Below are 18,142 nucleotides of genomic sequence, written 5' to 3'. Positions count from 1 at the left end.
TACTTATCAAAATATTCTTTTTATAAAAACTAAGCAAAGAAAATGCAATTAGTGCCAATATAAGATTTACTTAGTGAAAATATGTTTTTACGCTCTCCGTTGTCGTTTAATTTATCAAATTATAGAGCGACTTTTTGAATGAAATTTGGTAAAGATCAGAGTGTAACAAATTCAAAGAATTATTTGTATACTCTGTTGGTATGAATATTTTCACTATGCTTGTATGTTATTGCCACTGTATTGAACAAGCAATTGTTTTTTAAATTGAATTGTAAAATTATATTTGGTACCGATTAGCATATTAAAACAACCCTCACACGTTAATCAATAAAATAATTGAAATTAAGTAAAAGAAATATGAGAAAGTGTTGCAAAAATAAAAATTATGCTTGAGGATGCAGTAATGTCTTATTACAGCCGAAAGACTTAAGATGGCCTTTCCGTACAGGGTACTTTTTAACATTTCGTGCATTTTTTTGGCATACTGGAAAACAAAATTTCTTCTAAACGTGTACATATCTCATTAGCATTATTATATAATGACCTTATGTTTTTTATGAACAATCTTATTTGCTTTCTATTTTTTCGTAGGGTGTTAATAATTGTTAGTCTAAAGTCAATATTATTTCTGTATGCTTAAAATATGAAATTAATGGCAAGGACAAAATACTTTTATCTTCTAAAATATTTGTAATTTAAGTTAAACCTTAAAGCGTATATAGTAAGCTTTTTTTACATTATTAGCCTAAAAGTTTTTATAAAAATCTATAAAAACAAAAGAAAAAAACAAATATTTAATTTGTATCAAATACTTTACTTATATAACTGATATATTTTATAATCTTTGTTAGTCGAATAAATACTTAATCATTCAAAATTGTTTAATATATTTGCAAATGAATACACTAGTTTTTAAAAAGTCTAAATGCATAGACATAGTATTAGTTTATAATTACTTTAATTGGAAGGTTATTTTTAGACTATCCAACATCTCTCGAAACTTTCATTAAATTATATAAACTAAGTAGCTATAAATTGTCATTAAATTCTATTAATAATATTGAAAAATAAAATTAAAAAGGAATGTTGTAGCAAAATTTGCACTTGATATTATTTAAGTAGAAAAATTGAAGATAAATAAATTCATTACTGCTCTATAATACAGGTAGTAATAAATCATTAATACAGTAGAAGTTCGATAATCCGGTACGTTCGAGACCAGCTACGTGCCGGTCTATCGGGCGGTGCCCTTTCCTTTTAGTGTAGGCTTTGCTATAAGAACAATTACGTTAATAATTAAACTAAAAATACAGTATGCAAATACAAAAAAGTTTGTTCTATTGTATTCTACTGTTCTACTGTTGGATGCCGGGTTATCGGACTTCTACTGTATTAATTTAAATTAATAAAACTTAAAAATAATTAATAGAGAGAAATAATTCTTAATCTGTGAAATTATTAAAGAATTACTCTATATTAACTAATTAATGTATTGTCTATAGTTATTCTTAAAAATATGTCAATTTAGAATTGACAGGAATGAAAGTTTCTAGGAGTATTAGATAGGCAACCATAATTTTTATTGTATTTATCTGTCTAATACTAACTAATTTAATAAATTCTTAATTAATATCTTTCATTAAATATTTTATTTAAAGTTTTCTTAAATAATAATTTTTAATAAATCAAAAATTGAATAAATTGGTTATTACATCAAGATATTTAATTTCCAATAAAATCATTTTATTGTTTAATAAAATACAAAAATATTTATATTTATAATTATAATTCAAATAAAAAAAAAGATATCAGATAAATATTAAATATTTTGTACATCGCGAAATAAATTTTATTCAGAAAATAGAACAGCAAATTAAATTATTTACGATTTATTAAACACTTTTCAAAAATGTATATTTAGTACAAAATTTCTAAAGTAAATTCTATAATAATATAATTCAAATTTTGTGAAGATTTGGTGAACTTTGTTAAAAAAAAAAAAATTAGTAATATTTAAAATTCAATCATAAAATACGTTTATCAATTCAAATTTAAAAAAAAATAGGTTAATGCAATTATATTTAATCAAAAATACTATTCTATTTTCAGAAGAAGTATTGCCAATTGTATAACCAATTGAATTACGTGTAAGTATGTTTAAATTACAATTGATTACTATCATTAAGTGTACAGCTAAGATTAACTTGTTTCAAAATCAAAATTTTGTTAAATAATTTAAAAAAAACCCTACGCATAAGTTAAAAACAAATATTTTATAAAAACATTCATTATTACATTGATATAAAACATATACGAGGAATTTAATAGCATTTAAAGGTTTCAAAATAAATAATATAAAAATTAACTCGTGGTTTTAATTTAACTTAGAATCCTTTATTACTTAGAATTAGGATTTAATAAAATTATGTTTCACGAAAAGTATAAAATTTCACAATATTTCAAAAAGTATTTTTAATAATTGCAATAATCAATTATTTTAAATGCTAGCATTCTTTGGTTGAATTAAAACTATGTCACTAAACAAATCCACAACTCCATTACTTAACCCAATTAAACTATGAACAATTATTTAAAGAATTTAATCAACTTCTAGTTTTCGAAAACTTCCGTTCATTAGGTGAATTTCATTAGTAATACTTTTAGTTTTTTCTGTCCTTGTTTTTCTTGTTATTATGTTCTTGTCACTTAAAATTTTCATTTTATCCATTACAATCAACGCTTCTCTACTTGCAAGCAATTCTTTCTTCCACAATTCTATTAAATATAAAAATAAAAATAAGTAATTTAGATGTTACTCATACATTTCAAAATAATCTTACCGATCATTTCCGCCATTGGCATTATACCACCAAATTCTTTGGGTAATACTTTTTTGTCGATGCATTTGTGTAATTCTTCTAACGAATTATACATCTACAAAATAGAAATTAATTTTATCTTCATTTTTTAATACCACTTAAACATGTTGTAACATTGAATAAATAATATAAATCCTAAATAGTATATAATAAGAAATGATCACTCATGCCTATATTTTTTAAAATTAAAAATATATTTTTTAGTATCAAATATATATTTTAAATACATATTTAATTATAAATAGTATTAATAAACATAAAAAATTACCCATGATAATTATATAAACCTTTTTTTAAAGCCACAAGTTAATCAAAATAATTAGATATAATTTTAAATTAACTTTCTAATATTACAATATTTTAAAATATTGTAATATCATTTATTCAAACAAACTAAATTTCTATAAATTCAAATAAAAAATCACTTCTAAACAACAATAACACTAAAATTAATTTGAAATATATACCGTTATTCTGTTGATTAATTTTTCACTGATACGTGTCTTGAAGAAATCGTACAGAATTTTTAACGCTGATGGAACATTAAGTATGTGAATTTTTTTGTGACGTATTGGAACTGATTGCTAAAAACAGGTAAATTGTAAGACTAATTAATTTATAAAATATAGGGTAATATCACCAGTAAATGTCACTACTAGTGAATGAACACCAATGAGATATTAATTAAAAAATGTTCTAATATGATTATAGCAAAATGTTGTTAATAATTTTCACAAAAAAAGAAAATATCTAAATTGAATCTTACTATATTTTTACAATTTTTTATACAATATTTAGCTGTTCATTCTCTGAATGAATTATCTTTATGAGTGTAGTATAAAAAATAATAAATTAATAAAGAACTTTAAGAGATAAAATATTCTTAATTGCTCATTAAATGGTGTAGTCGCCCTATTTTAAAAAAATATATTTTAAAGATAATTAGATAATTAAAAATGTAAAATTTACTTGTAACTATTTTTAGAAGAAAAAAAATAAACTTAATCACCTCTCCCCATTTTACAAGTCTAGCAAATTCATTTGGTGTGAATGTTGATAAGATAGATGGACTAACATTTGCTACATCTCCAAAATGTGTTAGGCCCAAAACTTGGTTAACTTCATCTCTCAGTAACGTCTCATATGTCATAAAATGAAGGCAAGCTATGTCTCTTTTTGTATATTTTTGAAAATCGATATTTTCTGAAATTAATACCGATGTTTGAGTCATATTATATTTTTTGTTTTAATTTTCTATATTTTCATTGGCCTAAGTCAATTAAGTAATATTTTGTTAAAACTTTATTCTATGTTCTGTAATTATATTTATAAATATAATGACAAATTTTTACATAAATTTTTCGATTTTGGGCTTTAAAATCAGATATTTCATAAAAAAATTTCGTGGGATCATTTTTTTTTCACCATAAAATGTTTTATTTTAGTATAAGTTAAAAGATGTTAAATCATCCAGAACATTTTCTAAAATTTAATGTTTTTTTTAATTGCCATTTTTTTAGCTTTGATAACAGATTTTTTTATAAAAGAACAATCAAATAATGGATTTTTTTTTTATATTGTAATATACTCAAAATATTTAATTTGATATAAATTAGAAGTTATAAATCCTTCCAGAACAATATCAAAAATCAAGTTAAAAATAATTTATATATACATGTATATGTGTTGCTTTCAAATTCTTATTGTACTTAAGTTTGTCGTTGAACATCCTTAATAAGTATACCAAAAATATGCTTATTATCTCTTATATACTATGTCAAATTTTCCTTTAGTTTAGTAATTTATACAATTATAATAGTTTTAAAATGCAAAAAAAAAAAATTGTTTAATATTTTCTTTTGCGTAATACTTTTACATTACTGAAATTTGGAGTTTTTTTAATTTTTGGGGCTTACAAGTTTGATTAGATTAAAATCAGATTCTTTTGAGGTACTATTTATTAAAATCGATTTAGTGAGAATTTTTATGAACAGACCTTTTTATCTATGCATCAAATTTAATATAAGGATTCATAGAAATTCAAATACATTAAGAAGGTATTGAAAAACATTAAAGGTCATAATAATTTCTTTAAATAAACTGTACTTGAGCTATCTAAATAATATACTTAAGAATAGCTTTAGCAAAAGTTATTCATAAAAATCAACTATAAATACGGATCTTAAAAGTAATAGAAATGCAAAAAATTGAGAAACCATAGAATCGAATTTTTTTAAAGAATATTTATTATTTCTGTACGACAATCAATCAAGTAAAAGATGATTATTTTTCGATCATAAAGGTTTAACTCATTACTTCAAATAATTTTGAAATTCCGTTAATTATTCTTAAAGAAATTATTTAGCTTTATTTTCTTTTTTAATACTAATTCTCCCGTAATAATCTGTAAAGGAAAATTATTGAGAATACTGCCGTTACTGAGAAAATCCGAGAACATTTTTTTCATTACATCACTACTCAAAACTAATGAATACGTGATATTATCATTATATAATATTTTATTACTTATTATTTATTAATTTAACTGTTCATTGAACTCTAATTGTCATTAACCAAGCATTCATCACATTAATGTAATTAAATACCTTGAAATTATAGTAGATGAAAAGTTTACGTGGTCTAATCACATTCATTATATCTCAAATTCAATTCGTAAATTATTTTATATTTTTAGTAATCTAAGATTTATCTTTAACACACACGTATTAAAACTGGTTTACTTTTCTTTAGCTCAATTTGTTATAAATTATGGTATAGCAATTCGAGATGGAACGTATAGTATTCATTTGTCTAAATTAGAATTACGCACTATCATAAAGGTTAATACTTTTTAAGCCCATGTCTTACTTAACAATTAGTTTACATAATAATTTCAATGGTTCTAATTTAAAAGATACTTATTATAAAAATTGGAAAGATCCTAATTTCTGATCGTTGTCATAAAATCTATATAATATTTATAAAAAAAAGTATATTCTATAAATATATATATTATTTTGAAATGCAAAAGAAAACCATACACATTCAGTTAAAATTTTGAAGTTGCTAAGATTTTGTTTATGGTCATTGAAAAACTTTTTGCTTAGTAATAATCGTAAAGTTATAATTTCAGGATTATTTATTTATTTGATTTTTTTAATATATCAAAAAAAAAAACCTAGTATCCCCGAATGTATGATTATGCGTTAATAACAGACTCTCTAACTCTATTATCTTATATAAAATCATTAAAAAAGATTGGGGGTATTCTATTATGTATTAACACAGTAATTTTTGAGCATCCATTTTTAGATGAACCAAATTGGTTTGGTACAAAAAAAGATAGAAACATGCAGTTTAGATTTTAAACACTTTCAAAGTATTCATTCATATTCTCGTAAGTAAAAAAAACTTACTTCCTATTGTAATAGTGACGCGTCTGCCATGGCTGTCTCTAAAAGGAGAAACAAATAAAAAACCATCGCTTACAAGTTCATTGATAGATGGTTCTAAACAGTCCATCTTGAAAAAATACATAGAAAATTTTTGTCGAAAATTCAAGTATTTAAGAAGCATTTGTTGAGCCATGGGCAAGCTGTACTTTTTTACTCTTAAGAATCTCAACAGAAAATTCGAATCTAATTTGCATAAACCAACATTAATTTATTTATAAGGCATGAGAACATTTTGAAATTACCAATATTTACGTCTTGGATATCTCTACAGTCTGCTATCCACTTTTTGAATTCCACAAGAGCGTGATTCCTCGTATATTCATTTTCTCGAAGCTCATTGTAAGCAATAACTTGCACTGATCTTGGAAGTCTCATTATATCTAATGTCGAGGATAAATCAAAAGATTTATCTGGTTTTTCCCAACAACCACCAACCATGGCTTCAGCAACTTCAGCAGACGACATTCCTGAAAAATTTAAATCTTTATAAGTAATAAAAAAATCACAAATAAAGAAAAAAACCATTTTTTTTATAGCTGTAGATAAGATTGTTTGTAGTGATGTAAAATTTATCGTAAATTTGTTTTATATTGTTAATTAAAAATATAAATATAAATTTACGAATATTTCAGCTCAAAAAAATAATAATTATAATAGAAATGTAGAAAAGCCATGCAAATGCAAAACATTTGTAGCTACAAAAATTCACAAACTTTAAAAGGCCATTGAAATGAAATCTTAAAGATACCAAATCAACCAATTATTATGAAGATCAGTGGAATACATAGGGAACTAGAAACAAGTCTTGTCTTCCTCTCAAATTACGTACATCACACATGAGAGTAGACTACAAAGGTACACAAAAATAATATGAAACAATAGGAAAATATTTTCAACGTTTTTAAAACATTTTAAATATAAAAAAAAAAATACATAAAATTTAATATGAATACCGAAACATCTACTAAATATTAACCATTTCCAATCGATGCGGGATACCATTCAATGTAGTTAAATTATCATAAAAAAAATAATAGCAATGTTTTATATTATAGTCCGGTTGTGTCGATGAATAGGATTTCACAAAAAAACAATTATTACAAGTCTAGATATCAAATATTTTCCTTAATCAGTTTGGTAAAATCATACGTGATATTCAATATATGAATAAGCTTCATTAATTTTATAATACTTTTAACAAAAGAGTGGATAGTCCTACTTGTTAAAATATCTTTAAAAAATCAATTTTGATACACTATAATTTAAGATCTAATTACGCCGATTAAAAGACTACTTCAAGAAACAACAGACTTTTATATTTTCAAAAATTTATACCCACACTATTGAAACTGATAAAACATTGAAAAAATTCAAATTCTCTACAATATTTAAAAAAATAAACAACCTGCATTTAAGAAAAAACTATCAAAAGAATGTTCATTCAATATTTAATAGAACTAAACTTTAATCATTTTGACACATTTTCTACTTTGATATATTTTATACATAAATATTGAGGTACATCAATAGTGACTTAAACCAAATCATTACTAAACAATTTACTTTATAACTCTTTAATATTTTTTTACCCAGTGACTATAGATTTAATTTAAACATTACTGATTCATTTAACTACTCACTCGAATGACGCATTTATTGTTGCAAAATCAACTGTAAAATATTTTGTAAAACTATTAGTTCTTCCTATTAAATTGAAAATTTATTCAAGTATGTTTTAAAAATGTTAATTTTTCTATATTTTGTTCATTAATTTTTACTATACTTTTAAGAATGGCCGACCCCAAGTAGTTGGGATTCAGGCGAGGAAGAAGAAGAATTTTTAATACACTTAGTTATTGAATCTCTTGAACTTTAGTAGATATTTTTTCTTGTGAACTACTAATGTATGCGTGATATACACATTTTTTTTACTTGAAGAAATTAAAACTAAATAATAACATTGCTCCACAACAAAATTCTATATTTCGTCAAATATTTTAAACTTATAATAAAATTATAAAAAAAAAATAGAAAATAGATCAACAATTAGTTAGTTTATTTATTATTTTTTAGTATTTTATGGTTGTAGCTAATTAGGATTTTGTTTATTTAGATAATCATCATTGAATCATTTACCACCATGTCTTATAACAGAAATTTAATAAGCGGTTGGTGATTTAAATAACTGCAGGTTTCAATTTAAGAATTTACATACATAAACGATTTTAAAAACAACTCTAAAAATAATAAACTCTTAAAATGTTACTTTAAATGTAAATAATATATTTTCTTGGAAACCTATTTTTAGCTTTGATTTAATACTAAGAAGGTATTAATTTTACCAAAGTATGTTTATTTTTTTAAATGTAATAACTTATAGAGAGTAATAAAAAAATATAAAATAATTAAACTCAATCATAATTATATAATACATTAGTTATTAGCCCTAGTGGTAATCAACAAGTACATCCATTTGAAGCATAATTTATCAAGTTAAATTAAAAAAACTAATTTTCGCTATTGTGATTAACAAAACACTAAATTTTTCTTACAGAAGACTATCCGAACATCATTAATTTTTAACTCGATTTGTATACCATTTTTTAACCTCTCTATTATAATGGTTACAGAGCTCCGCCTTTTATATGATATTTGACGTGTCCTCTTTTCAATGTGAACTTTTCAATTGCTATTATTCAAACAGAATTATACGTAATACTCTTCGTAACGATCCTCGAAATGTTTTGTTCTAAAAACTATCTAGTCGTCTTATGTGTCATCGTTTTGTTACTATTCATAAGTTATGCACTGTATACTCGAACACATGGGCACTTACCTAATCAATGTAATATTAACTCGCAAGTATACGCACTATGCAAGTATAATAATTTTATTGCATAACTCAAATTTCGATTATTTATTCTTATAATTCAAATAAAAAATTTCTTTTACAAATGTTTTTTTATAAACCTTTTTTGGCTTAAAATTTTTAAATAAATTATAATTGTGAATGGTATAGAATTAAATTGTTTTCGATGAACAGCAATTACAATTTTAATAATAAATAAAATATGTCTTCATTTATAGTTAAAATAAATTACTCACAAAATCTTAAAGTAAAAATGTTTTTATCATTTCATATTAGTTTTGATCAAATTTTATTGAAATTGTCCACATTTGGTTGGGCTTACTAAGATTTGAATATTTTATTAACTTTAAATGAATTTATAAAGAATTACACGTAAATGTAGCAAAATACAAAGAGTATTGCTTAGGCTATTGTTCCCTAGAAATACAACTTCCCAACAATAAAGTATTTCACCAATCATTTCTTAATAATGTTAGTATGATGATTAATGATTAATATTTTAAATAATTATTAATGATTAATTGTACAAATTGTAGGTATTATTGCGAGACAGATTTTAAAATAACTCATTTAAGTTTCGTCACGTTTAATAACTTTATTACAATAATGTCTACTTGTAAAAGTGTAATTAGTTTTGTAAGTCCAATAAATAACTTAAATATTTCTTTAATTGACAGTTACGTTGTACTAATGTATAGATAAATATAATCAACCAAATGGGCCAACTTGATGAGGAGGTTAAATATTTCACAGATTTCATCACTTATTTTAGGTGTACAATCATTTATATAACTCATTCAGTTATTTAACATATCTTTTATTTTCAGTGAAAGATTTCACGCTTTTAAAAAAGGCATTTAGATTAAGGGTTTGTAATTTTCATACAATAGTGTTTTTTACACAACAATAACACTTTTATTTAATTGCAGGGCCGTTTGTACATATTATATAATATATTATAGTACATATATTTTTTTGTGAGTTAGTTATATTAAACTTACAATAAATATTTATTTAAAGAGGACGCATGTTATTTGAAATATTTTGAAAAGATCACTTTTCATATTAAAGTTGATATTTTGAACCTCCTTGTAGGCAGGTAAAGTGTCGGATTTTCAAAAATAAAAAATATTAAGTCTAATAAAATAAACATATCTAAGAAACAGTTCTAAAAAAAAACTATAATTACTAAAATTTTATTTTTTTTGAGGATTTCCTTTATTTACAAGGAATAAGGGACTTTTCTTTAATATTGAGGTCAATGTCTTCAACCAGTTACAACTTATGTTGAATCATTTACGTATCATTCAAACTTGGTATAGTAAGAGCCGAAAAAAATTGCGATAAATACAAAACAAAAAATAATAATAAATGCATCTTAATAAAACCATTACCTCCTCATCTTCGAATAAAAGCTAAAAAAATTGAAAACGCTATTTAGCCTTTTTTTCTGAATTTATCTTTGTATTTAAAAAGTGATTTTTATTTTCAAATAAAATTGCATTAAAACAATAGTGTATATTTTTACATTATTATTTATCTGAAAAACTTTGACTTGTCATTCAAAAATTATCTTAAAAACGTCGTCACACTCTATTATTTTAATAAGTTTAGATTTTTAATAAATAAAGAATTTATTTGTATATATATTTTAAAATAAATATATTAAGTAAAAAGTAATTATTTGAATTTCTAAGGAAACCTTAATAAAGAAAACAAAATTGTTTCTAATGACAATTTTTGAAGTAGCCGTTAAAAATAATATAAAATGTTATAACAAAAAACATCATCAAAACCTACTATTAGACAATAACTTCTGAGTTAATTTCATCTCTTACATTATAAATAAAATATGAAGGTTATGTAATACCAATCACTGTTTTTTTTAATTTTTTAAGTGTAGTATTCAGCATTTCAAAACTATGAATAGATTTACTGATCTATTAAAGTATTTATTCATCTTTTAATAACCATAAATCTAAGAAATTAAATTTATAGAAATCAAATATCTATCAATAATGAAATTGGTATGGATGAAATGTTGAGGTTCAGTATCTTTTACAATAAATCCTCTTTAATATTTGAAAAAACTTTTTTATTATTCAGCAATATTTTTTTATGCATCTCTTTTAAATTATGATTAACTTGTTAGTTAGTTAATGACAAATAAAAAAGCTCATCACTTTGTAGAAGTTAGCCAATTTTATTGCACTACAAATAAATATATTTATTCATAATTAATTTCAAGTAAGTATTCCACGAGTAGTATTCAACTGCGAAAGCAGTTCAAAATATTTATTATGTACTGAGATAAACATAATTTTCTTTCAAATATTTTTTCACGCAATACCCATTTTATAGTAAAAAATAGTTCTATAGACATTATGTTTTGCTTCAGAAATTTAGATTATCTTATTAAGCCAACAATATACCAAAATTAAACATTCGGAAAGTATTGATGTTCATAAATTGTACATTTCTATTTTATACATACTTTTGAGGAAATTCATTTCATCGACAACAAGTTTCTTCTTAATTTTTTTAATTTTTGTTACAAGTTAACTTGTTTGACTCGAAATCTATTTTTTTATTTTTAAGATGTATAATCAGTGAGCTAGACTAGTGTTCTAATCTGTTGGCTGATCTAAAAACATTATTCTATTAATTTAATGGTGCAACAACAAAGGAAATACAAAATCAGTGTGTTTTAGCCACTTAAAAAACCTTAAATTAAATTTTTTTTTTAATTTATAGAGGTAAAGAACCCACTATATAAATATTACTGATTAATTTAAAAAATCTCAGAATTGTTTTTGCTAGTAAAAATACTTAAAAACTTAATTAGATTTATCCTTAAATCAATGTTAATTTTCTAAATAAATTAAGAAGTTCAACAAACTTGTTTAACACTTCAGAATAAAAATTAAAATCCAACCTTTTTTGAAAGAAATATTATTAAATCAACGTTTTAACGGAAAAAATAGTTTCACATTTTAGCTACAAAATTATAGTAAAGACATTGAGTAATTGAAAAAGAAAATATTAGTATAGATAAAAAAATTAACAATTTTTAACTTAATCATACAATCAAAAATGGAAAGATAGTTAAAACCAGTTTTCCATCGTATTAAGAAGTAGAACGATGACAATATGTAGAAACTGTGAAGTAATATTGAAATGTAACTATTAATTGCGTATTTTGACATTTGAAACCATGAACTTATAAAGTTTATCGGCCCATAAATTATATATTTCAGTGCAATTGCAATCTATCTTGCTTAAAATATTGGGCTAACATATATGACTGATTTTTCAATTTTAATTCATTGATAAATTATATTATAAAAAACGCCTAAAGCTAAACGCGATAAGGGGCGACTTATGCCGACCCAAACCACCGAATCTGTGTCTCTGAGGCTAATACTAGTTTACTGATTATTAATAATTAAAATGAACAATACTTTACTAATAAGTAGCAAATAGCAAGTAAAAAATTGATGAATGATTTAACAAAAAGAATACATAATTGATGTTGACATCAAAATGTATTATAACGCTAACTATGCCTTATAATAAGATAATTATTTTTATGCGTATGTAAATTGTATGAAAATAACAATCATCGCATTATTTTAAAAATGGTTTAGTAAACAATAAGTAAATACAGATATGTCGCTTAATTCCCTAAGGCGTTTAAGTGACATAACAATCAAATAATATTGAAAACGTTACTCATATTAGAAAAACAAGCAAATTATATAATGCAAGACTATATTGTATTGTGAATAAATCTCCAAGGTATTTTATGGCTCCGAGAAAAATTATAGATGATACTAATCACACTTTTTGATGACTTTTAGTTTTTTTATTTTACTGTAAATCATTTTAGATTTTTGATACAAACGCCAAAACAAAAAAAACTGCACTGTGCGGTAGCCCTTGTATCTATTCCTTAAGCCAAATTAATGATTACTTAAATGAAGTCATTATGCACGCTATCTAATACAAAATAAAATAAAGATCCCTTAGTTATGTAAATTCACCTTTCTTACCCGAACAAATAAAAAAGAAAATTTGTATGGTATTTAAAACATTGTGGAATAGATGTGAACAAAGAAGCAGACAAAGTAAAGCGAGTCACAATCACTAACCTAAGCCACCAAATATTTCATCTCGTGTATCTAGAAGATAAAATAAAGACCGTTAAAATGTACTACTGCAATGTTGTAATTATGTTGCACTAGAATTGTATAGAATTAGAATAGTCATAATAGGTTTACGCTAAATTATTTGTTAAAACTAAACAACGCCAAACAATGTTTCATATTCATTAGTCATCATTACCAAGCAGTTAGGAGATTGATACCCAACAAAAATAGTAAATTGATATTCATGAATTTTTTTTAATATATGAATTTTATTTATTGGAAGTAATTCCAACAAAGAATCATCAATAATCACGAGAATAATAACGCTGCGAACCTAAGTCGTTTATTGGTGTGAAAATATATACCATACAGACAGTCATTCTCAATTTTTAGAACTAGTAGGCATAATTGTTTGCAAACATCAAAAAAACCACCAATCTTCCATATTAAATATGAGAGACTTGTCAACAGAGTGATATACCAAAAAGTGAAGTTGACATTTTGGAACTCTTTTGTCACCGGACACATCGAGAGCTGTGTATATAACTATACACTTTATATATATATATATTATATAGTCATACATTTCTATTTTTGATAATACGACTTAATATCTAAAATAAATCTTCAAACTAAATTTTTGTGAAGATCTCATTATAATATACTTATTTGTAGTCATTATGTGTTAAAGTCTATCAATCTTGTCTAAAATACATTTAAGATAAAGTTGTACTCAAAACCCCGATGAAATTAAAGTGACTTTTCGAAAAAATGAGGTAAGTACAAAACTAAAAAGTAACAATCATTCGAGAGGTTTAAAGATGTAACATGAAATTTTTATATTTCTGATACCTACTACATTTAAAAAATATCATTTCTCAAGTTTTAAATTCAATTATTTCGGAATCAACTTGTTACTTTGATTTCTTTAACTACTCTGGGTACCTAAAATATGATTACATTTGAAATATATTCTATAGGCTTCGAAATATATTTTTTGTTTCCTATTTCTGATAAACTTATTTACTTAAATCGGGATTGTTAAATAATTACATATACTTATGTTCTTTTTGGAGAACATAAATTCTTTCTCGTAGCCCATTACCCGCCCATGTGTAATAATGTTTGTCTACGAGGAAATCAAAAATGTAAACCACTAAAATAATTGTTGAGAAATAAAAAATGTAAGAATTCCTTCTATGAATTATAAATTCAATATAAATTATGCTTAAGCTATATATTTTTCTAAAATCCTATCCCATAGTTAAAATGAAAAATAGCTTCTCCGACATTTATCAAAATTAGTAGACTATGAATTTTTATAATTTTGTTGAATTTAAGTTAATAATGTCTTAAAACAATGTTGTGTATAAACATGTACTAACTTCCTTGTCCTTAACAATATTTAATGCAATCAAAATTATAAAAATATTTCCTATATTCAAATGTGACAAAAAAACTCTAGTGTCATGTTGAATAAAGATGATTAGAAAACCAATATCGCAAGTTTAGCATAGAAATTAATTAGTTTTTATTTTTTTAGTTAGTTATAACCTCCGTTTGATGAACAATAATACGATCGCAAATTTTTATAACAATCATACATAGAAAAACAATAATAATAACATTTTCAAACAAATACAAAAATTACCGTTAGTGACTTTCTAAATCAATATAAAGATAAGAGATATGCAAAAAGTTAGCGAAAATAATCAACATTTCAATTTGTAAAATATTACAAAAAAAAAAAAAATAATTAAAAATCAGCAATATTCTCCGTTAGTTATATTAATGTAAGCTTTTACGTAAGGCATATCATTACACGATAATACTTACTAAGTTTTTTGCATCAAACTGTGTACTGGCGTTTACAATTCTCCAAGTCGACTACCATTCTTGTTAGGGTACAATATGTTTCACTGTACTGTCACTCTGCAAAAGAAAGTCATTATTGCGCGTGCGTCAAGGACGACTATATTAAAAGTTTTTAAAGAGGGGAAAGAAAAAATAAATTTTCAATTTTTTCACTAATTTATGTAGATTCATATAAAGACATTAGTAAAATAAAACTAATGAGTAGTTTTTAAATATCAAGTTGACATGATTTTGATATTTTATATGCATTTTTACTCGCACAGAATCCGCGAATATGATTTAATGTTAAAAAAAAGTGCGATTAATCGTTTTTTGTAACCATCTACAAATGATAGTTTTAAGTACATATTATTATAAAAATATTTAATTGTCTTACAACTTAGACATAAATATTTTAAATAGTGGTTTTAATTTAAACTTCGTCAACAATAGTGTAGAATATATTCTTATACATTTTAATTACACATAAAATAGTCATTATCAATTTTAAAATGATCATATTCAGACAATTTTAATGGTCAGAGAAAAATCTATCATCAATTTTACAATACAATCCGCAACTATTCCCGTAAATATGAATCTCTTTTTAACATTGATAATGTTGATTGTAAAATTAAAAAATATAAATCGAACAACTAAAATCCGTTTAACACTTTAAAGTATTGAATGTAGATCTGTATTTTTTTAGTAGAAGTTGAATTTTTCAAATAGATAGAGTTCTCTAAGAAGTACTCAATATTTTGGTAACTCTTAACAATATCTACCCCATGTTATATTACTATCTTAAAACCTTTCAGTTCGACGTATTTAATTTTATCAGGTCTAGGCCGTTGTAGTTGATCAAAAACTTTCTTATTTGTAAGTATATATACGTAAGTGCGTCAAGAACTAGTACTCTTACAACAGTTCATAAGCTGCTTATTTCAAGGCCTGTAAGAGCTGCTTTGGTATAACATCTGGAGTAATACTAATTCATCTGTCTTTAAGAGTATTTCAAAACTACTCAATCCTTATAGTCAATTCACTCAAGTTACAACTTTTACTACCTAGTCTATTTTTACTCCATAATATTTATAGATCATAATGAACAGAAATTTTCCTGAATTTCAGGGAATATATTCAAAAACATCAGTATTTTTCAAATATCAATGAAGAATTTAAACTATTATTTCATTTTTCAAATATAAAAGAGCAAATTGAAAACTAAGACATTATTTTGTTTATTGATATGCCTTATAAATGTTGATAGTGATATGAGTATGTATGGAGTGCCCACCACGTTTTGACATGTTTAACAACTTTTGATTCAGCGAAGCTTTATGTTACCTATTTTTATATAATTTTTACAGTCTGAGACAACATTAAAAGCATATTTTTTTATTTTGCGGGCTTGGATTGAAAAGATTTTATATGTAAAAATATGATTTTTTAGAAGAGCCAATTTAAAAGTATTTGAAAAGTTTTCATCTTATAATTATTTAATTTGAACGTATAATTAATCAATAAATTTTAATTTATAACAGAATTTATATTATATCATCAGTTAATTTCGAAGGAACTTTATAATAAAATTATATTGATAAAACTAAATTAGGAGAGAAATGGTTCTAGAGAGAGAACCTTTTGGTACAAATAGTATTTATTTGCAGTGAATAACATCTTCGATTCTTAATTAAGAATAAATAAGTTCAATACGCTAAGCTATCGAACTCTTTAAAAGATAAAAAATTCATGCCTGAAAAAAAAAGGAATTTTTACAAAACATTCACATAGAACTGTTTGGATCTAAACCCGCACTTTTTTTTCAATAAAAATTTTTTTTAATTTTTCGACATTTTAAAAGTCTTTTTTTTAGATTTTTTCTTACGAAAAATTTTATGAGTTGATAACAACTATAAGATAAATATTTATTATGTTACAAGCATAATTAAAAGTTCTTAGATCTAAGAGTTGTTATTGATCCATCAAATTTTTTTTAAGAAAAGGCCTATTTTTAAAATTCAGAAAAATAAAAAAATACGTTTTTCTTTATTAAAGATAAATAATAAAAAATTAATGTAGGCCAAAATAGTATAAATTATATTTAAAATATATATATATATTTGCAGAATCAAAAGTTATTAAACAACTTGGTGGGACACTAAATAACAATATTAAATTCAAACTATTATTTGAAAAAAATTCCTTCAATATTAGAATGTTTTAAAAGTATAATTTAAACACTATGGTATATTTTTTAACTTAATAACTTATCATAATAAAGAATATTGAAAGGAGTTTTAACTGGATGCAGCATCACATTTATGAATAAATATTTGGTACATTTGTACCATTATGTACCTCAACAAATAATAATTTTATAATATTCATAATTCGGAAGAAATTATATTTAGATGAAAAGGTTAATAATAATACAGCAAAAAAAGTTTTGATGACACTATTATCATGTTTTCTGACAAAAGACTAAAAAATGTTTGAAAACTATCCGATGTACACAAATTGCAATTTAAAATAATTATTAAATTAAAAGTTTTTTTTTTTTTTTTAATAATTTTCTTTTAAAAACTATTTAAATTAATATTATTAATAATTTAGGTACAATTAAAAACATTTTTTATGCTCCTTATATTTATATGAAAAGTATTACTTGAAAATATTGTATACAACCCCTCCCCCAATTAAATTAATATTATAGACCCTAAAAAAAATTTAAATAAATATATTTATTTATTATACATAACTATTTATAGTATAAATTATAGCGTTTACTACTTTTTTTAGAATAATTCTTGTTTAGATTAATTAAACTAAATTAAATTGTACTGGGCTCACAGACTGATATATTAGGGTCTGATTGTATAACTAAAAATGTTCATTGGAAAACATTTATATTGTTTAGTTTATTAGTTAAGATGT

The 18,142-nt window shown here is 23.5% G+C and overlaps 1 protein-coding gene across 2 annotated transcripts; it reads right to left on the bottom strand.

The window, feature by feature from the left end:
* Positions 1-2,096: 2,096 nt before the first annotated feature.
* LOC126905953 (clavesin-2) lies at positions 2,097-15,296 on the bottom strand. 2 transcript variants are annotated; one of them, XM_050686151.1, is made up of 8 exons: positions 15,188-15,272; positions 11,698-11,847; positions 6,577-6,801; positions 6,296-6,517; positions 3,889-4,082; positions 3,347-3,463; positions 2,841-2,934; positions 2,097-2,775 (listed from the first exon to the last, which is right to left on the bottom strand). In XM_050686151.1, the coding sequence occupies exons 2-8, from the start codon at positions 11,711-11,713 to the stop codon at positions 2,600-2,602; spliced, it is 1,044 nt and encodes a 347-aa protein (XP_050542108.1). In that variant the 5' UTR covers positions 11,714-11,847; positions 15,188-15,272; the 3' UTR covers positions 2,097-2,599. The 2 variants fall into 2 exon arrangements, with proteins under 2 accessions (XP_050542108.1, XP_050542109.1); XM_050686152.1 differs by lacking the exon at positions 11,698-11,847 and having other exon boundaries at positions 2,103-2,775; positions 15,188-15,296.
* Positions 15,297-18,142: the final 2,846 nt, after the last annotated feature.

The sequence above is a fragment of the Daktulosphaira vitifoliae genome, unplaced genomic scaffold, assembly GCF_025091365.1.
Source record: "Daktulosphaira vitifoliae isolate Bord-2020 unplaced genomic scaffold, ASM2509136v1 Scaffold_4, whole genome shotgun sequence".
In the NCBI taxonomy this organism is placed as follows: domain Eukaryota; kingdom Metazoa; phylum Arthropoda; class Insecta; order Hemiptera; family Phylloxeridae; genus Daktulosphaira; species Daktulosphaira vitifoliae.
Note: the sequence above shows the minus strand (reverse complement) of the source record. Positions and strands in the feature narration are given on the sequence as shown.

Bases quoted from the DNA above. Each gene is read 5' to 3' on its own strand.
- LOC126905953 (XM_050686151.1), bottom strand. The intron at 4,083-6,295 runs GTAAGTTTTTTT...TATTAATTTCAG, and splicing joins CGTCACTATTACAATAGGAA to AAAATATCGATTTTCAAAAA. The intron at 2,776-2,840 runs GTAAGATTATTT...TATATTTAATAG, and splicing joins GCCAATGGCGGAAATGATCG to AATTGTGGAAGAAAGAATTG.